Genomic DNA, 24,706 nt, shown 5'->3' with positions numbered 1-24,706 from the left:
AGGACAGAGGTGTTTTGCATCCTGCTGGAAATCCAGGACCAAAGTCTGGTAACAGGTAGTGACTGATCTGAGCTTTGAAGGGGAAGTGTGAACTTCAGGGCTGCCATCCCTGCTGTTGTCGGCCAAGGTGAGTGCTGTTAGAAACAGGTCTTTAAAGTAGGATCATCAGTGGACAGAGCACGGAAATGTTTGAGTCATACATCTATAAGGAAACAGTTAAACCTGCAGGCAATATTAATAAAATATTTGAATGTGATTGCAGGTATTTGGCAGCCTGTCTGTAGAAAACATGATGAAGGACATCTGCGTGTTTGTCCCCCTTCTGGTCCTCTTTTCTCCTGTTGTGCAGCTGTTAAACTTTACACGTTATGCTCAAGATAAGACCTGGGATCAGGCGCAGGCTTTTTGCAGGGAGAAGCACACTGACCTGGTCACTATCAGAAATGAAGAGGAGAATCAACAGATAAATGGTATCTATGGCTGGATCGGATTGTACCGAGAGAATAACACAAGTCCATGGAAGTGGTCCAGAGGAGACGAGGTGGCCACCTACATCAACTGGAATGAAAACGGTGCGTGCAGCGTGCCCAGGATTTCAACCTTTTTGTACACTGAGTTAAAACTTTAGTGGCAAAATCCAGATTATTTGTCCAAACTTTTTATATCATCAAATTCAGGGCTTTAGAAAAGCTGTTTGGATCCTGCTGTAGCTGTAGACATCTAGATAACAAATCAACGAATGAGAAATTATATGATGTTTAAGGTAAAGATGATTTAATTTGAGCGTCTGTATCACCACTCCTGATTCTCTTTATTCTTACAGAACCACAAAATAATGAGCACTGTGTGTTTAACTGGCAACGTTCCAAATGGATCAATGATGTCTGTCGCGCCCGTCCTTTCATTTGTTACGACGAGGCTCTGCTTCTGGTGAAGGAGAATAAGACATGGGAGGAGGCATTACACCACTGCAGGTCTCTGGAAGGAGTGAACCCAGATGATCCTATGACTGTGTATCAGAACCACCTCTACGACCTGGCCACCCTGACCACTGCTAATGACCACGCTCGTGCACAGAAGCAAGCTCAGCAAGCTACCACTGATGAGGTCAGGCCGTTTTCTGCACTATGTTTGTGTTGTGGAGTAATTTGTCCTTTGTCTTCACCTCTCTGCTTTGTGTTGGTAGGTGTGGACGGGCCTGCGCTACCTGGCTGGTCAGTGGGTGTGGGTGGGTGGAGAACAGGTGAATTATCAGGATATTGAAGTCTGCCCGACCAACAACTTGTGTGGTGTCATGAAGAAGAACAGCAGCAACCTCTTTGGGACTAGAGACTGTAAGGAGAAAAGGAACTTCTTCTGTTACCGGGGGATCCCTGCACTCAGATAGTCCATGTGAGCTTTCTTTAAGACGCTTAGTTCCATCTATAGAAAAAGAATTAGAGCTACTTTAATTCTGAAAAAAGTCTAAATTCTTCCATCTCACAGATTCATTTTCTCAGAATTTGTTGCTCTATAAGTCAGTAAAAATATTGTTGCTTTGAAAATAAGGTTTTTACAAACAAGCAGTAGGAATTAGTTCATTAATGAGTTAAGTCAAATTAAGAAAAGATAATGTGTGTGTAAAAACACTTACATCATAACACAGCCAAACAGCTGGTGGTTAAAGTTTTCATTCTCTATGTAAATATGTAGTCTGTGTGACATCATATGTACAGAGCTGTGCGGGTCACACATCAGGCAGCCATTCTTTGCTACCATGCTCATTCTCTTTCTGATCTTTAATGCTGCAGCCTGGTGTGACAGGATTGTCTGGCTTTTTTGAGCTGCTTTGTTTATCAACGTGTCGCGTTTTTTCTTGTTTAAATGTGACTGCATGCAAAGCTGAAAGAGAACATTTGAATCTCTGAAAGGTGTGTTTAACCTAATCCGACTCTCAAAGGTCTATAAATGTCACCCTGTAAACATTTTTTTGTCTGTATGTTAAACAAATACACAACGTATGATAAACACTGCTTTGACAAGATAAACTGAAAGTCTTTTTGTATGGCAGCATGCTGTAATGCGTCATCTTGGTCAGCAGGGGGTGCTGCGATGCGTTAGAAAATCCTACATTAATGCAATGAGCCACTTTTCTTGGTATGTGGTGTGTGGAGAAGACACATTGTCATCTGTTGCATGTCTGTTGGTTGTGTCTCTGTAAAGTTGTGTGTCCTGCTGCTGTGTAGTGGTTGTGTGTCTTCCTGCTTGCTTGGTTGTTGTTAGTAGCTGTTACTGTCCTCTGTGTAGAGTTTCTCCATAGTCTCCCTGTTGGTAGTTTGCGTCTCTTTGTAGCCGTTCTGTGACCCTTTGTGGTACTGTTGGATCTCATGGTGTAGTTTGTGTGTCTTTATTGTCGTTTTGTGTGCTGCACTTTTGTGTGGGAGTGTTGCATATCTTGCTCTTTCTTGTAGTTGCTTTGTGTGTCGCTGTGGGCACCACTGCACATCACTCCTTCGGCTTCTTGCTTCTCTTTGTGGTCACGTTGTGTTCTCTTTCAGTGTATGTTGTCATGTTTGCATCCAGTTGTCGCCTTTTGATGGATTTTGTGGAGTGAATGACCAATCAGAGTCCAGATGTTTTGATTGATTTCAATCATAAATAAAAGCTAAAAGAGTAAAATCTGTGCACGCCTCAGAAATAATGGCCCATCCCTGTGTGTGGCTGTACGGGTCTTCTCTAACTTGCATGTAGAGTAAAGAGTTAAAAGAGCTCAGCCATGTTACTGAAAGCACACTTCACTGTGTCATCACTGGAACACAGAGGCTGGTCCGGCGTTGGATGGGTTTATATGGCTGAGGTCAACAATGCACCTATTTCAATCAGGAGAGACTAGATGTTCAGATGAGAAAGAATTTATTGAAATACAGTGAATGAATGAATGAAATGTGCTTTGGCGTTCTAGACCCCGATGCGATGACCGCCATCCGAAGGGGGAAAGGACAGGAGATGAGGCCGCTTAGGCAGGAATCCCCCCGGGTCTAGACCTGGTGGTGGTGAAGGAGCAGAAGAGCAGGGGATAAGAGGCCTTGTCCTGATGAGGAACTGGTGGAGCTCGGGGTGGAGGAGGGTTGCCGAAATCGATCCGAAAGACAGCTGGAGAGGAGACGGAGAGATTTTTAAGTGAATTGCTGAGCAGTGATTGGGCAGGAGAGGAGCGGCTCGGCCGCTGATTGGAGGGGGCGTTGCTCTAAATTAACCAGCAGATTAAGTGGGAGGCAGAGAAAGAGAAAGGGGCGAGGGAGAAGGTGGGACGAGTGTGAGGAGGATGAGGGAGAGGCGGTTGGAAAGAAGTGATGAAAGAGTGAAGATAGTCTTCCTGATTGAACTTGCACCAAGAGCTTCATGTTTTCCCAGAGGACATGTTGGTTATAGGAGCTAGTGAGAAGCAGGACGGACTATATGATCATTGCTCTGCTCAAGTACACACAGTGTGTTTACTCATGAATAGCTATCTTACTCACTGCCATTTTTTTGCTGACTTATTCTGACGGCCTCATTCATTTTTTTTCCTCATGGATTATTTACATACATTACATTTCTTTTTTATACTTTACCTGAAATTCTGCTTAAACGTTTGAAATTCTCATTTTACTTTACATTTCTGATTCTATCACTGCTGAGGCTGCTGGTGTAACATTATCTATCTGTCTCTCCCTCTGTCTCTTCCTTAAAGTAGCGATGATGTTTTTTCTAGATCCATCCTTGTTTGGTTGCCAAATGTGTGATGTGTGTCTGAATGCAAATGATGACTTTGGTCTGACACAAGGACAGAGGTGTTTTGCATCCTGCTGGAAATCCAGGACCAAAGTCTGGTAAAAGGGGAAGGTTTTCTCTCTGTCTGAGTCATTAGTGACTGATCTGAGCTTTGAAGGGGAAGTGTGAACTTCAAGGCTGCCATCCCTGCTGTTGTCGGCCAAGGTGAGTGCTGTTAGAAACGGGTCTTTAAAGTAGGATCATCAGTGGACAGAGCACGGAAATGTTTGAGTCATACATCTATAAGGAAACAGTTCAATCATGAGAGACTCAGCGAACTGAATGAGAAAGAATTTATTAATACAATAATTGTGAATATGCATTGGCGTCCTAGACCCCGTCGTGAGGACCACGTCCGAAAGGGGGGATAGCTCGAGCGGAGAGGCCGCTGATCCGAAGACCCCCCGGGTCTAGACCTGGTGGTGGTGTAGAAGCAGGAGAGCAGGAGAGGGGAGACCTTGAACTGCGAGGATGGGGAGGTGCTTGGGGTGGAGGAGGGTTGCCGGATTCGATCGGGAGACAGCTGGAGAAGAGACAGAGACTTTTAAATCTCTTGCTACGTCATGATTGGGCAGGAGAGGGACAGATCGACAGCTGATTGGTGAGGGAGGTGCCATCTATTAAACACCTGACTATGTGGGAGGTCACTAGACAGAGTGCAGTGCAGTGAAGGAGAGTGCTAGGATGGTGAAGAGGGAAGGGGATAGAGATAAGAGGTGAATGATGTGGAATAGAGTCTTCATGACTGAACTTACGCTGAGAGCTACATTTAAACCTGCAGGCAATATTAATAAAATATTTGAATGTGATTGCAGGTGTTTGGCAGCCTGTCTGTAGAAAACATGATGAAGGACATCTGCGTGTTTGTCCCCCTTCTGGTCCTCTTTTCTCCTGTTGTGCAGCTGTTAAACTTCACAAGAGTTAACATCACACGTTATGCTCAAGATACGACCTGGTTTCAGGCGCAGGCTTTTTGCAGGGAGAAACACACGGACCTGCTCACCATCACAAATAAAGAGGAGAATCAACAGTTAAATGGTATCAATGGCTGGATCGGAATGTACCGAGAGAATAACACAAGTCCATGGAAGTGGTCCAGAGGAGACGAGGTGGCCACCTACATCAACTGGGATGTTAATGGTAAGCCCAGGATTTCAACCTGTTTGTGCACAGAGGTAAAACTCAATTGGCAAATAACCTTTTTAATTATGTTATCATGTCAAAAATCCAGATTGTCAGATCCAGACTTTTTTTTATATCATTACATTCAGGGCTTTAGAAAAGCTGCGCTTTATTTGGACCTGCTGGTTTTTCCTCTTTGCAGTTGGTTAATGGCTGTTTGGGTCCTGCTAACATTAGCTGGAATGGAATGGAATATACTTTATTAATCCCTTTGGGAAGGTCCCTCAGGGAAATTTGGGTACCAGCAGCAATACAACACCGACAGTCAGAGCAAGAGTTAAATAGAATAAAATAGAATGTAGTACAGTAAAAAATAAAAGATAAGAGGAATTATGTACAAACATTGCACACCAGCACAGATGGTTATAGCTGCAGACATCTGTGATAACAAATCAACAAATAAGAAATAAAATGATGTTGTTTGAGGTAAAGATGATTTAATTTAATATCACAACTCCTGATTCTGTTTATTCTTACAGAACCACAAGATAATGAGCACTGTGCGTTTATTAGGTGGACAAATTCCAAATGGATCAATGCTGCCTGTGCCCGCTTCTTTCCTTTCATTTGTTATGACGAGGCTCTGCTTCTGGTGAAGGAGAATAAGACGTGGGAGGAGGCATTACACCACTGCAGGTCTCTGGAAGGAGTGAACCCAGATGATCCTACCACTGTGTATCAGAACCACCTCTACGACCTGGCCACCCTGACCACTGCTGAAGACCACCATGATGCACAGAAGCAAGCTCAGCAAGCTACCACTGATGAGGTCAGGCCGTTTTCTGCACTATGTTTGTGTTGTGGAGTGATTCGTCCTTTGTCTTCACCTCTCACCTCTCATACGGGCCTGCGCTACCTGGCTGGTCAGTGGGTGTGGGTGGGTGGAGAACAGGTGAATTATCAGGATATTGAAATCTGCCCGACCAACAACTTGTGTGGTGTCGTGAAGAAGAACAGCAGCAACCTCTTTGGGACTAGAGACTGTAAGGAGAAAAGGAACTTCTTCTGTTACCGGGGGATCCCTGCACTCAGATAGTCCATGTGAGCTTTCTTTAAGACACTTAGTTCCATCTATAGAAAAAGAATTAGAGCTACTTTAATTCTGAAAAAAGTCTAAATTCTTCCATCTCACAGATTCATTTTCTCAGAATTCTATAACTGTTGCTCTATAAGTCAGTAAAAAAATATTGTTTTTCTAAATAAGGCAGGAAGGTATCAGTAGGAAGTAGTGTATTAATGAGTTCAGTCTAATTTAAAAAATGTGTGTTTCTGATCTTTAATGCTGCAGCCTGTTAAGCTGCTTTGTTTATCAATGTGTCGCGTTTTTTCCTGTTTAAACATCGCTGCATGCAAAGCTGTGAGAGCACATTTGAATCTCTGAAAGGTGTGTTTAAGATAAGATAAGAAAAAAACTTATTAATCCCCAAGGAAATTCTTTGACAGAGGTATCACGTTACATTAAAAATTACAGTAAGCAGTATGACTGAGCACAGTATATGTTGCATGGCTGTAATATAGAGATATAAGGTGCTAAGTAAACATAAATATAGACCAGTGGAGGGAATGACAGTGACGCTTGACATGATCATTAGCTCCTCTCCTACAGAAAGGGGAGGAGTTATACAGTCTGATGGCCATAGGCAGGAAGGAGCTCCTGTGGCGTTCTGTGCTGCTCCTCGCAGTCTCAGTCCACCGCTGGACGTGCTCCTGTAGGACAGCAGTGTGTCCTGCAGGGGGTGAGACGTGTTGTTACGAATACTGAGGAGTTTCCTCAGTGTTAAACCTACTGTGACACATTCTATAAATGTCACCATGTAAACATTTTTTTGTCTGTATGTTAAACAAATACACAACATATATAAACACAGCTTTGATTTTGACGAGATAAACTGAATCTGTGCAGCATGCTGTAATGCTTCATCTTGGTCAGCAGGGGGTGCTGCGATGCTTCAGAAAATCATGCGATGAGCCACTTTTCTTGGTATGTGGTGTGTGGAGAAGACACATTGTCGTCTGTTGCATGTCTGTTGGTTGTGTCTCTGTACAGTTGTGTGTCCTGCTGCTGTGTAGTGGTTGTGTGTCTTCCTGCTTGGTAGTGTTGGCTGTTTGTAGTTTGCGTCTCTTTGTAGCCGTTCTGTGACCCTTTGTGGTACTGTTGGATCTCATGGTGTAGTTTGTGTGTCTTTATTGTCGTTTTGTGTGCTGCACCTTTTTGTGGGAGTGTTGCATATCTTTGTTTAAGTTGCTTTGTGTGTCGCTGTGGGTATCAATGCACTTCAGTTGCATCCAGTCGTCGCCTTTTGATGGATTTTGTGGAGTGAACGACCAATCAGAGTCCAGATGTTTTGATTTATTTTAATCATAAATAAAAGCTAAAAGAGTAAAATCTGTGCATGCCTCAGAAATAATGGCCCATTGCTGTGTGTGGGTGTACGGGTCTTCTCTAACTTGCATGTAGAGTAAAGAGTTAAAAGAGCTCAGCCATGTTACTGAAAGTACACTTCACTGTGTCATTACTGGAACACAGAATTACACGAGGCCGGCCCGGCGTTGGATGGGTTTATATGGCTGAGGTCAACAATGCATCCAGTTAAAACGGTGTCAGACTCCAGCCAAGTGACCTGATTGGTCAGAGTTTTTTGCCCACACTGAGCCAAGAGTTCCCATAATGCTCGGTTCTTCCTTTCTGTGGTGACCAGGCTGCTCATCAGCCAACTCTGCTGCTCTTCTGCTTCACCAGTGGAGAAAACAGGGATGTGTGTGTGTGTGTGTGTGTGCAGTAGTAGTCCACAAGAGGGCACATCCAGCTGTAAGGATTCACCCACACGCAGACAGACACACAACAAAAAAACAGTCATGGAGCAGCAAAGTTCCAGATAATCACTCAAATCTGATCAAAAGTTATTTCAAGATTATTATTAAACCTCTACAGCACCCTCATTAACCCACCTTGTGGTAATATTTGATGGTACAGTCCAGGGCTAGCTGGTTAGCATACTATAATTACACTAGTGTCTTTGACATGATGTCATAGCTGTTATTGTTTTCACACTTTTTAATGCTGAACCGATGACATGATGAAAGTGGAAATGTGACGGATTATCAGGTGAGATCCCTTCAGACTCGCATAATTTTACCACCAAAGTACAATACTGCATCACTTTCAGTACTTCATATTTATATTTAGCATGTTTGGTTTTAGGCTAATTTAACCAAAGAATTGCCCACAAAATCAATAGAGGAATAAGGTGTGCAATATTTGTCAATAACATTGATACAAGTGTCTCAAAACTGTACATTATTATCAGTGTTTAATTAATTGGTTGTTGATGATTTAATATTCTCTCCTTGTGTCAGCATGTCCTGCACAGATCTTTACATCTGCAGCACCAGGCCTGCCCGGGCCTGTCTGTGTGTTTTTGTATAGGCAGAGGTCAGCTGTGTGTGTGTGTGTGTGTGTGTGTGTGTATTTCTCTAAAATCTCTGAATGACATTGTTGCAGTTAGCCTGTGACAACATAAATGACTAATTAACTAACTAAACTGAAGTCAGATGAGATGTTATAAAGAGAAGGAAAGATGAAGCCCGCAGGAAGCTGCCTGGCAGAGCAGAGGAAGGGTCAGAGGGAGGGATGTTAGTGGGTGGAGGAGGAGGAGGAGGAGAAGAAGAAGAAATGGGCTGGAACTTGAGGTATGTAGGAAGCAGGCACAGACAGGCGAGAGGAAACGAGAGCACGAGGTAATGAGGATTCATACAAAGAACGGGCAGCAGTAGGATGCATCTGTATAATACAGTTAACACATCCCACCATGAGCTGATAACAGGCAGGCCCACTGCCCACCTGATGAAAGAGGATGGAATGTGTTTAAAGGCTGTTCTGCTTGTTTTGATTGAACTTTATTTTCACTCATCAGGTTCTCTTACCCCTGTAAGCCCCTGGTTTCACTAGTTCCTCCTCCTCTGTGGGAACGGTGAGTCGTTCTTTCCAGGCAGCAGAGGTTTTAGCTTTTTTTCTAAACTCTAGTCACTTCAGCAGCATATAGAGCAAAATGCTACGTCCACAGGAGTTCTCTTATTTGTAGTGTTCATGTTTATTCTCTGCATATTTACCAGGCATTGTGGGAAATATTTTAAAAAACAATCATACAAAGCGCACAACATTAGAAACACACACACATTAGTCGCTTGTGAAGCCACTTGGCTGGCTGGAAGCTCAAACTGTCTCGCTTCATCCCACATTCCAGGGGAACTCTCTAGCTCGGGGTGAAAAGACACACCCTGTGAGAAAGGAGGAGAGGCAGGCAGGGAGGAGGGGGAGGCAGCGAATATGCTCACCCTTCAAGAACTTTGCTTCGGCCATGACGGAAACATTTTTCTCAACAGGACAGAGGAGGAGGAGGAGATGATGTGTTTGCAGCTTTTAAAAATCAATAGTTAGATCTGTATCCTTCATTTAGGAGGAGGGCTCTACCATGGGAGCCTTAGATATGAAATTAACCAGTAGGTTTGATCCTGAGGCTACAAAAGTATAGTGCTCCTGTAAGGATGACGGCATGCAGCCGTCATCCAAGCAAGGAAGCTTTCCTTCCTCAAGGTTTTGTGACAGTGATACACATGTCTGGTTGTTTTTACTGATGTTGTGGGGACCTAAAACTGTTCATAGAGTCACATCACGGGGACAAGAAGCCCAGAATATGTGTATATGTGTTTAGGCTCAGGCCCATGGTCAGCCAGTATTTATAGTCAAGGTTTGGGTCAGTCTCCAGGGAATGACTGTATGTCATTATATTGTGTGTGTGTGTGTGTGTGTGTGTGTAAAGAGACACAGTGATTTATCCTGCATCGGTCCGAGTCAAAGCGGTCAACGCCATCCACAGACAGCCAATCAGAGTAACTGCAAACAAAGATGGTTAAGTATCATCATCATAATAATAATAACAATAGCAACAATATAAGAAGAACATAGTTTATACAAACTTCCTGTAACCGTTGTCTAATATGTTGACAGAGTGTAGCACATGAGGCTAGCAGACATCTTGAAGTGTTCCGCCTGCCCTCTGTCTGGAAACAGGACACCTCCTTCCTTGTCTTTAACCCCGCCCTCTTTTGTCTTTGGCTGCTCCACGTTTTTTACCCTCAACTGCCCCCTACCTCCTTCCCTCCTACTTTCCTCCTGACACCCCAAAATCTTCAGCGTGTTCCCACATTTATTGAGTATTGATTAAAAACTGCTTTTGCTTTTACTCCTGGTCCCACATCAGTGAAACCAGTCCAGCTGTAAGAACCGGTGCTGGTACCAGTGAAGCTGCTGCTCAGTGAAGCTGCAGGGATTCAGGGTCTGTGTGTGTGAACGGGAGTTCTGGTTGTGGGAGTGCAGTTATTCAGAGGAACCACCAGGGGCCGCCAGGACTGTTTTGTCAGACTCAGTGGAGCTGAAGCACAGTTAGAAGTACAGAGAGTGCTGATGAAGAGGAGGCTGCAGTCATTGCTTCTATGAAGAGTGCACACATAAACATTTCAAACCAATGTCTGCGTTAGTCTCAAAGAAATTAGGACACATGTTAATCTTTTCTGGTAGACCTGGGCTGGATGTTGGACTCATTGATAAGAGCTGGACGCCTCCATCTTTGTTTTCCCTCACTGGACCCAAAAACCATGACAGAAACCGAGTCACTGCACAGATCACTGTGATGATGCACATAAGATTCCTACTAAACTCGTTAGCTTAGCTTAGCATAATGTGTTAATAAGTAGCAACATACCAACTATTCTATCTGTAGTCCACAAATAACATAATAAATAATAGTTAGCATAGTTTTGGGGCCTTTTGTTTACTTTTCTGCCTATAGAAAAATAGTGCTAGTGCTGACTTTACTGTACAGCTGTCATTCAAGTAGCATTTATCATTTCAGCCAATCAGAAAAACTTCTGCATGTGTCAGGCAGAAATCAGGCAGAATCATGAAAAAGTGCAAAGTATATAAACAAACTCTTTCACTGTGTTTTTGTCAGAATAAAAGGTGACTCTGTATAATCTGGACCTTGTGGTATCAGGAAAAGTCTCTGATAAGGAAGAATAAACAGGTTGAGAGGAAACCGGGCCACATGACTGCACGCCCTGCAGCCAGTCATCAGTAATACATCGGCTCTGTGCGTCTTCTGCAGATCTCATCAGCCGTCCAGCAGCCAGTAATATGTCTCCGGTATCAGCCAATCAGTAGAGGTCTGTGTCGGTGAACACGCCCACATCTCTATGCTCCACCCTTTTGAGGCTTTTTGTCATAGTGAAAAACTTCCATTTGATATTTTACTGCAAAACAGAAATACACAGTGAAACCTGCAGCATGTCGTTAGTCATATAGAAGAGTGATGATTAGGAACAAATGGGACAGACGTGTCTCTTTGCTGACGCTGCAGCTCAGAGGAAATTCTTCAGTGTTGCTCTGCTTCATGTCCCTGTCTGGACTGGCCTCAGTTTGGTCACATGTCTCCTGATTGTGACCTTTGACCTTCACATTCTTGGATCTCCAATGTTGCCTTAACCTCAAATTCAATGAACACAGGAGGTCAGTTCAGTATGAATAATAATACAGTCGCTGCTGATATGGATCCTGCTGCTGTATAAAGGTCCAGGTTCTTTTATGGAATTTAAATCTAGGGGAGGAGATTTTGAAAATTCAGTGAAAGTCAGGCAGATTGGTAAAGTAAACACACGCCCCTTTCTCTCGGAGCTCACCTGAAGCCACGCCTCCAATCACATGGACGCGCATCACCTGAAGACGAGCTGCAGTCTGTGACTTCGGCCATCATGCACGTACCTCTCTGGTGCACAGAGCAGGAAGAGAGTGACAACCAGCCAATACTCCTACAGGGTCCACCCGGAGGATTGATGATGTTTTTAGTGTTTTATAGCTTCAGATGATTCATATTCTTCGTTTTAATCAAGCGGCAACCTTCGGGGCTCAAAGTGGAAGCCCATGCGGAAGTGTCAAAACTTGTAATTCACGCTGCAACTGCTGGGGGTTGGCTCCAAAAGCGAGTAATTTCCCATAGACTCCCATGTTAAAATGGCCGATTTCACAGCAGAAAAGAACATGTTTACGGCCTGGTACAAAAAATCGCTGTGGTCTCAGATGATAGGTTCTCTTCTAGTGTCAATTGTAGGGGGGGTGAATTTTTTTACAACTCACTCGTTTCAATTGTATTCGGACTTAAAATTACACATAATTATGGGCGTTGCCGCTTGAGTGACATACAGTTGACGTATCACAGCGTGAGTTTCCTGCTTCCACGATCGCCCGCCCCCCTAAACCCCGCTCGTGCCCCCCCTCTTTGTCCATATTCGGAGTTTTAGTTGACGTGACGCTGCCAACATGGCGGCGGTCATCACGTCCCGGAACCTCCCACTGAGACTCAAAACGGCTCTTCAGAAACAAACGGGTGACGTCACGGAGGCTCTGTCCATAGTTTTTACTGTCAATGGTTTTAATGAGAAACTGCCGAACTAATCGGTTGCTATCGGACTGTAAAGAGAAGTTACACTAATTTAACAAAAAGTGCATCAGAATGAAATCTCCTACCTTTAAGCCTAAATGCGAAATCAGAAGTTAATGAATCAGAATCAGAATCAGAATCAGAAATACTTTAATGATCCCCGGGGGGAAATTGTTTTCGTTCCAGGTGCTCCATGTATACTCAAAAAGACAGAAATACTAATAAGGTAAAGTAGTGAGCGTAAAAAATAAAAATAAAAATATAAGATAAAAACCTAATAAATTCTAAACATAATGTACATTCAAGTCAATCCTGGCAAGTGGAGACTAAAGTCATATATAATACAACTTGTACCATGTGCATTAAAATCTTGTCTGAATAAATCCAATATGGATAAGATTACAAGACAGTGTGTTCTGATCTCAGAGGGAGGTGTTGTACAGTTTGATGGCCACAGGAAGGAAGGACCTCCTGTGGCGCTCCGTGCTGCATTTGGGAGGGATCAGTCTGGCTAATGTTATGCTGGTACGACATGAACTACAGCATGATCACACGAGAATCCTTTTCCCTCTTCAATATTACAAACACCTTGATGATGTGTGTACTCTCATTAAGCCACCTTGTAAGAACCTACAGTAATAATGTGTTTTCTGCTATCAGTTTAACTATTAATAAATCAATAAACACATTGACGGGGAACAGGAAGTGTTAAAAATGCAAACAGTAGACCAGAGTTCAAGGAGAATAAGTATAGGTGTTTATCCCAGTCCCATCCCAACTTCTAACAGATATCACAGTCTGACCCTGGCTCTCTGCTTTTAGGGGGAAAATGCAGTTTCCTGACATGGAGGAAAACAGTGAGTACCCCACCATGAGCGGGGCAGAATAAAGCAGCCATAAACCAACCAGTTTGTAACCTAAAGCCCCAGAAAGCCCATTTAAAACACCACTATAAAACTTCAAAAACATGCACCCTCTTCATCCCGGTGTGGAGATACAACCTCTTTATCCATAACACCCCCCCCCCTCCCCTCCCCTGCTAACGTGGCTAAGTGCTAACAGAAACCAGCAGTGGGTTTAGAGGTGTGCAGGGGGGTGTGGTGGTGGCGGGGGTTAGTTAATAGGCTTTCAGAGCTGCTAATATGGAAAGAAGGACCATTTAAAAATTGCTGAGAGGGACATGAAAAGAGTAGGAGAAGAAAGGAGAGGAAGAGGTGACCCGTGGCCCCCCGATGTCATACTGGAAACCGCCAGAGGGGGGCCATTTTAAAACCACTCTATAAAGACATTTAATAGTTTAGGAGGGGTGCCAGCGTGGCAACCAGGTAGCTGCTGATCCTTCAGCCTCATGTGTTTGTCCAGGTACTGAGAGCCACATCCAAACATGGCAGGAAGGCTGCAGAGCTTAGAGCTGGGATCAGACATCCAGACCTTCACATACTAGACACCAGTGGTGGAAAGTATTTGTACTTCGTTACTGTACTTAAGTCATTTTTTATGTATTCATACTTTACTTAAGTAAAAATAATAGAGCATACTTTCTCCTCTGACTCCATGCTGCAGCTGTTACCTGGACTTTCTCCTCCACTACATTTCTCCAGTGTCTGTAGTTCCTTGTTCCATGTGATGAACACAGTGCTGGACTGATGAGAGGTCAGACTCTGCATGGAGGTGGTGTCATGCTGCAGCTGTGTTTCTATAATGAGCCTCAGTCATGATGCCGGTGCTCTGGCTCAGTGAGCTAACTAGTTAGCTGCTGTCTGCTAACACAGGTCCATCCATGAATGTGTGATGAACATGAATCATCACATGAATCTACAGCAGGAACACTGACACAGTAAACATGCTGAATGCCTGTTTGTTATCAGCAGCCTCTCTGTTCACTTGATGCCCACAGCCTGCCTCATGACACACAGACCTGTCCACAGCTGCTTCTGGACTGAACATGGACATTAACTACACATGCTGCATTTTACTTTGATTATTTTAACCTGTTCAGATCCTTTGCAATGGAAATCAATCATATATATTCAGTGTGTGAGTACTTTTACTTTGAATACTTTAAGTACATTTAAAAGTCCTTAAGACTTTTACTTAAGTAGGATTGTTGATGCAGCACTTCTACTTTTACTTGAGTATAAATTTTGCTGGGTAATTGTACTTTTACTTAAGTACCCAGCTGCAGTACTTCCTCCACCTCTGTGAGTGGTTTTGTAGCAGATTGTGGAAGCTCTTCCTCTCATCCTCTTCTACAGTCAGACTACATTTGGACCAAAGTCCAACCATGGTAAAAGAGATATCAGGACTTTTAAAGTGGAGCTGAGGTGATGACACACACCTCTCACTAAAGCAAATGTCCTTATTTATTCATGACCTTTTTGGCACTTCCACCATGATATATTTAAGATCAGGAGGCTGCTGCTTTAATACTTTAATAAATAAAACATATTAATTAGTTAATTTGAGGTTATAGCACTGCCCCTACACCACAGTTTGACTAATGAGAAAGTATTGCCTTCTGTTTGGCTCCTCCAAAAACCCTGGAGGCTGTGTTAAAAAAAAAAAAAAAACATATTAAAAGAGAAAGAGAGACAGATGAGGATGGATGACATGATATAGAGCAAATGTAAACAAAGAAGAGCAGCAGTGCATTATAGAAAAGGGTTAACGGAATGAGTTTGTGATGAGCTCATTTAATTCTGGGACTCTCTTTTCCTGCTGACTTTACACAAACACACAGAAACAGCCCAATAAGAGGCTCTGGTTTCTGAGGAAGCAGTAAACACACCAGGTATCCCATCATGCTCTCTGCTTCTTCTCCTTGATCTTTTAATGTGTTAAAAAATCATTGCTGACAGCGACACCAGGCACAGCGAGAGCGTGCACGTGGGCGTGCACGCTGCGGCAGTAAAATCAGTTTCAATGCATTTTAAATCACCAGCACAGCTGATTTAAATCAGAATATTCACATTGTTCTAATCTTTGTTGTACAAAGCAAAGATATTCACCCCTTTAAGTCGTTTTTAATTAATCTGGTTGATTAGAGGAGGCAGAGAGAGGTGAGAAAGTGCTAAGACGTCAGTGTTTAAACATTATGACTTAGTTGGCGCTGTCACGTCTCTGTAGAAACATTAGTTGATCTTTAATCATTCTTAGAGATGCTGCCATGTAATATATGACTGTACGTTTACCAACACGCCGAAGAAATCCGGGAATGGCAGGAATGAGAAGAACACAGCCCACATCTGTTCTGAGCAGAGTTACAGTGTTTTAGTTGAGCTTTTCCTTTAATAGAAGAGCAGCAGCAGCAGCAATGTTAATGGTAGCGCTGCAGCCGGCTGCTTAAACACACACGTTGGCTCTTCTCTCCGCGCTAAATGAAAAGGCTGGAGGCTTTTTGAAGGCCTCATCACACCTGCTGCCAAAAAACAAAGTATGTTAAGAGCAGAGCAGCGAAAAAGGAAGGAAGGAGCTGTGTGTCGATGGACACTGTGCACTTGATTGACTATTGAAGAAGAAAATAGGCATTTTTTTTATTTTGTTTTTATTTATTTTTGTTGCCATGAAATAACATTAGTGCCATCGTGGAAGAAGAAAGAAAGAAAGAAAGAAAGAACGCAGATGCACACAAAAGTCTCTAATTCCATGTGTATTCATAGCAGCCTGAGTGGCCTGGACATCACAGTGGATGAAGGAAAATGTAGAGGCGTGATTACACACTACTATTTCTAGCCCTCGCCCTCCCTTCCTGTAAGAAGCACTGCACCAAAGTTTAACTGTTGGGGCTTTTATTCTGAAAGAAAAAACATTTAAGCAGATATTAAGTATTTGTATCATCTTCATCAGTAGATTAGATACTGCTCACACTGGCAGTCATAGCGCTAACGGTCTTTCAGGACTGCCAGGGAACTCGTGGTGCTTTTTCACTGCAGGAACTACAGTTTGGCCAGTTAGTGGGAACTTAAACGTCCTGCGTAGAGCTCTTTTTTTTAGGTTAGGAAGACACACAGTGACTATAACAGAGTAGAGGTACACACGTTAAGGAGTTGTTCCTGTGAACAAATGTCTTGGACCCCGTTCAGACTGGAGAAAGTCAGTCCAGCTAGAGCAGGATTGAATCCAGATCGCCTTTAAACTGGATACGTTCAGACCTTTTCACGTTCACACACACGTGTCCATGCTCGATCCAGCTTAACCCGGCTTGTTTGTTGTCCTCCAGACCACTAGGTGGCGCCTCGTAATATACAGAGTCCGTTCAGGCCATGGTAGGACCGTGTGCGCATGCGTCGTGCAGATTTTTTTGTCCTGTGTCGCTCGTTCTTTCGTTTGTGCCTTTTATAGCCCTGTGGAAAATAAACTCGGGGCAAAGCTTGTCGTAGTTTGGCGGTTGTTTACATACGGCTGTTGTACGCGACCCGACCCTGTCTCCTATGACGTTGCTAGTGGGATTCACTAGCTGCATTTGCGTTCAGACCTGAGCCAGATGTAAGCCAATCCGGCTAGATCCACCTCTGAGAGGTGGATTGAAATTAATACTGCCCAAATCCTGCGGGTTTTTTTGGGGGGTGAAACTTTCCCAGATAACAAAACATGTTGTTGCTCCTGCAGCTATAAAGTCTGCTTATAGGTCTGCCCTGCAAGTTATTGCTTAAAAAACATCAAAGAGCCACATCACAGCTGCAGTGGGTGAAGTTCCTGCACTGGCCATCGCAGTTTATTTTGACTCACCATCCTGCTGCTGGAGGTTTTCAGAAGACGCTGCAGCTGTTAAAGGAAGTGCAGCAGTGTTCACTTCATCTTTCTGAAGTGTTCTGCACCTTTGTACCAGGAACGTTCTGAAGATTCTGAATATTGTGTGTGTGTGTGTGTGTGTGTGTGTGTGTGTGAGAGAGATACGATGCTTTGAAACACCTGGCATTTTCTAAAGCCAGGAGGGAAGAAGGGGGGGGGGGGGGGCGTGGTTTCCATTTAGTTACAGTACACCTGCCTGCAAAAAAAATCCCAGTTATTACAGTTCCCCTCTGTGTGTTAAAGTCATCACTTACAGAGGACAGTCGCACAAACTGGACCATTATCTTCAGAAAAACACACAAACACAAAAGCCGTGCATTCCGAGCGGACTGGGGTCATGTTTCTCCTGCAGAGCGTGTGTGTGCAGAGAGAGTGTTTGGAAGAGTCCTTGTTCCAACGCTCTGCAGGGAAGAGCTTTCTATTCTTCCAATCTTTGTTTGCATGGATTTACACTATTCACTGATATCGGAATTAATTGAAGAAGCTAATTAAAATGGCTGCTTTGTTATGTTTTTCCCCGAGCACATATTTTCAGACACATAGTAGATTAATGTCCACCCACACCTCCACCTCAGCTCCATTGTCCCCCTGTGTTACAAAACAGCAGCAGGTTTTTCAATCATGCAGCCAGATCACACACACACACACACACACTGTGTGTCTTCACCCAGAGAACAGGAAGTTGGTGAAGAAATAAAGAGGAGAGAAGCAGAAGACTTGTGGAGGTTTTGTGTGAAGGTGTGTTTGGCCAGAAAGTTTTAACCCTTCCTTTATCCATCCCTATTTGCTGCTTTTCGGGAATATTTCGGTTTTATTTTCTGGGCTAGATTCTTGTGTGAATGTGTGACAGTCCGACTCAGCTCATGCTGCCATTTTTTCCAAACAGTGTGACTTCCCACATTGTGCTTCAGGCTGATTTCTGGATTATGTAGGACTTGGTTTTGGTCCTTTTTTTATTGGATTTGAGTGATTAAATCGGAAAAATCTAAAATATCAACAGATTAACCAGATAATTCTCCTCCCTTAGACACTCAACAGTCCACTTGAAGTGTTACTTTGATGGTACTTTGCGGCTGAGATGTGTGTCAAAAGGACCCAGGATGCACTGAAGTTTAATATTGTTAGCTTGCTGCTTAGCATCAAACCTAACGTTTGATTACTAGCCCTGCTGGCTTTTGATTGGTTTCTTATTCTTATTTATTATTTATTATAATTCTCTGTTTGTATCCAGTGATCACCCGTCCAGGTGTGGTCCAATGTTTACTGGCTGAAACTGGCCGCTGCTGACAGTGACTCCACCAGCCGTCCCTGCCTGGCACCACTTAGCTCTGCATGTGTTTTCCTCTGGTATAAGTAGCCCCAGAAGTGTGTTTCTGCTATCACATCTGTGCAAAATCATATGTACAGAGACATTTATCTGCACCTACAAACAGTCTGCGATGACACAAAGCTGCCTGGAAAGCAGCAGAGTTTCCCTTCACGTTCAGACTTCCTCAGGGATGCCTGCTGTCTGCTGTGTCTGACACTAGTGACGCATCGCAGGGCACGGCCATTTGTGTTTGGGTTGACCTTGTGACCTCTTCATAATGTCACACAGATACGTGTAAACAATAACACCTTCTATTTTCCTCACTTCTAACACTTACATCTCCTCTTCTCATCCTCCTCTTTCACTCACATACACACACACACACACACACACACGTTCAAAACAGTTCATCACTATTAATTCTAGTGTGTTAATATTCCGTTTGTAGTTCTATATTTTTGTGGGTTTTGGCTTCAGATTCGTTGCAGCTGTCTGTTGCTCAGTCAAATACAAATAAAGTTTGACTGACTGGTCACATTGATGACTGTCCCTCTGGCTGCATGGATAAGACCAGTTTTGTCAATGAGATTTTGGATATTTCATTTTTTTTAACAGAGTATAGTTGCTAAGCAGAATGTCTCGACAGCTAATATGATATGCTGTATTCCTTTAACAAATAATAATAATAAAAATAATGATACTCTTTAAACACATTCCTCACCCAGGCCTCAAGCGTCCTGTTAAAACACTTCAAATTACACGTTTCTCCACGTCTTCTAAACACCCTGTTTCTCCCAAACCTCGCTCTCTCTCTCTCTCCCTCTCTCGCTCTTTCATTGAACCACCTGTGTGCTGCGAAGCAGGTGTTTCCCATGATGCCACTTGGTCTGTAATGTCTGTAATATGTAACATTTTAGAAGCAGAGGGAGAAATATGCGCAGTTTTATGATCGTCCTGACACCCCTGTTATTTTCTTATGATTAGAGGTTCAGCTACTGGAAATGGTGTGTGTGTGTGTGTGTGTGTGTGTGTGTGTGTGTGTGTGTGTGTGTGTGTATGAGCCATCACTCATGTGAGCTAAATATCAGAATAAGTGTCGTCAGTGTGGAGCTCCGTCCAGTGAAATAAAAAAGCACCTCAGCTGATTCCAACAAATCTACAAAATCCAGCTGGGGGGAAGGCTCAGAGTCACACACACACACACACACACACACACACACACACACACACACACACACACACACATAGAGCTGTGGTGGACTGTAACTCATGTTAGGGAGTGGTCAGAGTGTGAGAGAAACCAGAGCAGTCCTTTTTTTTTTTTTTTTAGTTAACCCTTCATGTTCCATCCACACTGACCACATGTGGTGAAATTACAGGGCGGCTGATAAAAATAGTGTGTGTGTGTGTCTGTGTGTGCGTGTCTCTCTCTCTGTGTGTGTAAGACGGATCACATTGTTACTGAGCTGGTTGTAGTTCATACTTTAAAGTAAAATGAGATTCTTATTTATTTAAAATTAGCAACCAAAGCTTAAGCAATGCTAATGTTAGCATAATGAGATATGTATGTATATATATATATATATAGCCTGGTCTGGATGTGGGTAGGAAGTTTTTTTATAATCATATTTTCATAATTAGTAACATTTAAATACTTGAACTTCAGACATTTTGCTGGACTTAGGAGGAGGAGGTGGGTGATGAAGAGGACACAGAGGTGGAATAAAAACTGAGGGGTAAATGGAAAGTTGGGTTAAAAAGTGCAGCAGAGAGAGAGAGAGAGAGAGAGCAGAAGACCAAAAAAAAGGAAACTGGGAAGTGGTGACTGAATGGGCGGAGAGAGAAAATGGAAAGACTGATGTCTGAGACAAAAGGAAGGAAAATGGAGAAAATGGAGATGGAGTGAGGCATGGGGCTGTGTGGGTAGAGAGAGAGGAGTCAAATGTAAAGTGAGGATCTGAATAAAGTGACGTTTGAGAAGGAGAGACTGAGGGAGGAGAGGATGGAAGGTGGAGAAAGAAAAATAAAGAAAAAAAGTCCAGATTAAACCCTAAAAGAACACAAGAGACAATATTTGACTTTGAAGTCTGATCAATGATACAAAGATGTTAATGGCTGGCCTTTAATGCTTTTCTGTACAGACCAAAAAGTTAAAAACATCTGGCTGTGATGTCATAATTATGGGACGCAGCTGACGAGAACAGAATGATGACTGAGCAGACGGGGAGGAAAATTTCAAATCTGATTATTGATTATAGATCAGAACAAACAGACTTCACATCTGTCCAAACGGCTTCGAGTGTGTTTTGAATTGCACGTGCACTCCTGCTGCGGTCAAGACACACACACACACACACACACACACACACACACACACACTCTCTCTCTCTCTCTCTCTCTCTCTCTCTCTCTCTCTCTCTGCAGGCAGTGGTCAAAGGCTCTGTAAAACATTGACCTCAATGGAAAAGAATGCAAACCCTCTCTCCCTCTCTCTCTCCCTCTCCCTCTCCCTCTCTCTCTCTCTCTCCCCCCCCCCCTCTCTGTCTCCTCCCCCTCATGTGTCAGACATATTGGTTAGATTAAACTGCCACGGAGAGAAAGGGAAACAGACAGAGAGTGAGAGAGAGAGAAAATATTCATTTTCCCACATTTGACCCAGACTCTGTTTTTCCTCTCACCGCTCAGACTTCTCTTCTCTTCTGCTTCAGTTCAGAACGCTGAATGATCAAAAACTAAAACTAAGGAACAGTATTTATTTATGCACCACAGGCAGCCAATGTTAACTGTTTGTGAGAAGGGCCAGTTAACTCTATCTGTAACTTAAGGGTTAATGAAGACTTTGTTATGTATAAGAAACAGACAATCAATCAATGACCAGTTGAATCAGCTACAATTCATGGGTAAACCTGCATGAGGCAGCTAATAAATAAAGTACATTTAAAATTCAAACATCTGTTCAGTCATTGTCACTGACATGTTACTCAATTAAGTCATTTATATTTGGTAACTAGGGCTGTAACAGTCACAGTCAAAGCTAGCAAACAAGCTAGTAGCTACAATGCTAAAACTAGCATTTAACTGGTTTTTCTTTTTTTGTCCAGTAGCTGCATTGTTGGCATCCGTCCATCCATCCATCCATCCGTCCATCCATCCATCCATCCGTCCATCCATCCATCCATCCATCCATCCGTCCGTCCGTCCATCCATCCATGCGTCCGTCCGTCCGTCCGTCCGTCCGTCCATCCGTCCGTCCATCCATCCATCCATCCATCCATCCATCCGTCCATCCATCCGTTGTGCATCCGTCCGTCCATCCATCCGTTGTGCATCCGTCCGTCCATCCATCCATCCGTCCGTCATCCGTCCGTCCGTCCGTCCAACCATCCATCCATCCATCCATCCGTCCGTCCGTCCATCCCTCCGTCCATCCATCCATCCATCCATCCGTCCGTCCATCCATCCATCCATCCATCCACTTTCTTCTGCTCAGGCAGGGAAGCCCAGACCGTCTGCTCCTCAGCCGCATCCACCAGCTCATGTGGAAGGATACCAAGGTGAGGAGACGACATCCCTTCAGGGGCCTCCTCCTCCACCTCACCAGGAGGGTAGGGAAGCTATTTGCTAAAGCTAAGCTAAAACCAGCAATTTACTCAATACAGTCAAACTGCTAGCTTCCATGCTAGAAGGAAAGCTTTGTGTTTGCTAAAAGTATAGATTTGCTAAATCTATCTGTATGTTTTCATAATGGTAACTGTTCAAATCTGTGGAAGAAACCACAATGAGCTTCAAGACAAAGCACGGATTAAATAAACATCAGTACATCGGGATTATTTTTTAATCTGACCTCCACTCTGTTACATTACTCATGCACATATCTGACTGCTTTACATTTATCTGACAGTTAAACCTGCTTATATAAAGTTACTGTAGGAAATATGCATACATGCAAAATACTCAGTGCAACTGTGTTGTTCAGCACAGCTGCAGGCAAATGTTCCAGTTTGTTGGAATGACACACGCACTTCAAGCCATTTAACAGGCAGTAATCTGACCCAAACAAAGATGGCTGAGGGGTTTTCTCCACCTAAACCAACATGTGAGGGCTGGAATTACTGTATATTGTAGAACTGAAGACTCTCTTTCTAAATACTTCATCCCATAGTTTGCATTAAAAACTTTATTTGCAACGGCCTCACAGTTTAAATAAACACAGAGGAAAATTAAAGAGCCTCCTCCTACTTTCTCTCTCTCTCTCCTCCTTTCTTCCTCCCTGTATCTTTGTGTCTCGGCCAACCTCTGGGTTTGTCTTCAGGTTCTGCAACGTCACCCTGCCACGTCGAGGATGTGCAGCCTGCCTCTTTTCTTCCTTCTCTTATACGGACACCCAAAAAGATAGAGGTCAGGGGAGGTAATGAATCAGAGAGAGAGAGACTTCTCACATCAAACGCCCCAGGGACTCCAGGCAGACATGTTATTATTACAGAAAACATTAAAAGCTCCACATTTGATTTTCTGGAAGGCAGAAAAATGAAAGAGAGAGAGAAAGAAAGAGAGAGTTAAAGAAAGGGCGGACCAGAAGAAAGAAGAAAATGTAAAGCTGGCACAGAGACAAAGAGAGGGTTCGAAATAGACCGAGAAAAAAAGGGTTTATTCTGAGAGCTGCATGGGCAGGGCGCTGCTCCTCACCTCACGTTAACTCTGCAGTCAGGACAGCGCAAAGTTCGGCTTGTTTAACTCGATCAGATTCAAATCTGATTACAACGAGTGAGTGTTAAACAAAAAAAATCACACAACCCCAACTGTTAAATGGGTTTTTTATGATTTAAAGCTGGGGTCTATCAAAAGCTGGGGAGCCCTCAAGTGGCCATTAGATGAACTGCAGATTTTTGGCACCTGAACGGAGGACTTGGAGCAGACAGGCTAGATAAAGATCCATGGGTGTTTACTCCCCAACTGAAGTCATAAGCGAACAGCTAAGTTAGCATTTATTTGACACTTTTACCAACATTTCCCTGCTATCAACACAGTTAGCACAGACGAACATAAAGTGTCCCGAACTCTAAAACACAAACTCTAAAAGACAACAACATAGACAACAGCGGTGGCTCTGTCCTGAATTAAGAAAATACCTTTATTAGTCCACTATTATAATTTCCTCCATTTAGTGCATGAAATGATGGAAACATACATAAATAAACACACTGTACGCAGAATAATCATCACATGGTTTGGTATGTAGCAGGAAGCTGTTTGATGTCCTGTCCAGGGTGTCTTCTCACCCATTGACAGCTGTGATAGGCGTCTCTTGTGTGCATGTTTCAAGGCTAATAATACACAGGCAAGGTCTTCTGGGTAATGTAGTTCCCAACTCATAACAAGACGGCGATGTTCAGAGGTGGTTGAATCTGTCGATGTTCCTTCTTACCGCCTGTTTTCTCGGGCTGGTGGGGTCACTGACCTCTTAGCCAATGAGGCGCAGTGCTGAGCAGTGATGGAGAAAACACATGCTGGACCAACAGGAGGCAGGATTTACGTCCTTCAGAAGGACCTGCGAGAGCGCCGCCTCACATCTCCACAGTCTCCAACTAAAAACCAGGACTGGAGGGGCCAGTCCAGATTTTTAAGGCTTTAAACGGCGCCTCATATGTAAAAGCATGTGAAACTGAATACAGACCACTTTTACAACTCACCTGACGCCATGTCCACCACTGTATGCGGTAAAGCCCCGCCCATGCAGCACTTAAAAGGTGATAAAACAAATGGCCGAGAATTCATAAAGTGTGTGGAGCCTGGAGCTCAGGCAGCTGGTAAAGCTTTTTACGTGAGCAACTGTTCCTCCACCAGCAAAGGCTTTACCACCCCTGACCTCTGACCCCTACCCAGAGGATGAGCTGGGATGTCTGTTCTGTCAGAAGGTTGTAGACACACACACACACACACACACTTTCATTCATGACAATCCTCGTGGTAGCTTCTTTTCCCATCATCCCTTTTCACATGCAGAGGTGGCTTTACACCGCCGCCACTGTCCATCTCCTGGTCGTTACCGTGGCAACACATCAAGTGAATGTTTCCAGATGTTCCACAGAAAAACAACAAAAAAACAAGCAAAGGCTGTTGTGTTGCTTTCCTAAGAGAG

At 43.5% G+C, this 24,706-nt stretch overlaps 2 protein-coding genes across 2 annotated transcripts; both read left to right on the top strand.

Annotated features, from left to right (window-relative positions):
- The first annotated feature begins 67 nt into the window (after positions 1 to 67).
- On the top strand, positions 68 to 1,722 carry LOC114439999 (secretory phospholipase A2 receptor-like). Its single transcript, XM_028412218.1, has 4 exons — positions 68 to 127; positions 263 to 572; positions 824 to 1,107; positions 1,187 to 1,722. Exons 2-4 carry the CDS (start codon positions 290 to 292, stop codon positions 1,385 to 1,387), a joined length of 768 nt encoding a protein of 255 aa, XP_028268019.1. The 5' UTR covers positions 68 to 127; positions 263 to 289; the 3' UTR covers positions 1,388 to 1,722.
- Positions 1,723 to 4,850: 3,128 nt separating this feature from the next.
- On the top strand, positions 4,851 to 21,724 carry LOC114439997 (uncharacterized). Its single transcript, XM_028412215.1, has 4 exons — positions 4,851 to 4,932; positions 5,454 to 5,623; positions 5,657 to 6,015; positions 21,669 to 21,724. Exons 1-3 carry the CDS (start codon positions 4,851 to 4,853, stop codon positions 6,008 to 6,010), a joined length of 606 nt encoding a protein of 201 aa, XP_028268016.1. The 3' UTR covers positions 6,011 to 6,015; positions 21,669 to 21,724.
- Positions 21,725 to 24,706: the final 2,982 nt, after the last annotated feature.

The sequence above is a fragment of the Parambassis ranga genome, chromosome 8 (assembly GCF_900634625.1).
Source record: "Parambassis ranga chromosome 8, fParRan2.1, whole genome shotgun sequence".
In the NCBI taxonomy this organism is placed as follows: domain Eukaryota; kingdom Metazoa; phylum Chordata; class Actinopteri; family Ambassidae; genus Parambassis; species Parambassis ranga.
This window is presented reverse-complemented; position numbering and strand designations above follow the sequence as displayed.

Bases quoted from the DNA above. Each gene is read 5' to 3' on its own strand.
- LOC114439997 (XM_028412215.1), top strand. From the start codon at position 4,851: ATGTACCGAGAGAATAACACAAGTCCATGGAAGTGGTCCAGAGGAGAC. The intron at 4,933-5,453 runs GTAAGCCCAGGA...TTATTCTTACAG, and splicing joins CATCAACTGGGATGTTAATG to AACCACAAGATAATGAGCAC. The intron at 5,624-5,656 runs GTGAACCCAGAT...ACTGTGTATCAG, and splicing joins ACTGCAGGTCTCTGGAAGGA to AACCACCTCTACGACCTGGC.
- LOC114439999 (XM_028412218.1), top strand. From the start codon at position 290: ATGATGAAGGACATCTGCGTGTTTGTCCCCCTTCTGGTCCTCTTTTCT. The intron at 573-823 runs GTGCGTGCAGCG...TTATTCTTACAG, and splicing joins CATCAACTGGAATGAAAACG to AACCACAAAATAATGAGCAC. The intron at 1,108-1,186 runs GTCAGGCCGTTT...TTGTGTTGGTAG, and splicing joins AGCAAGCTACCACTGATGAG to GTGTGGACGGGCCTGCGCTA.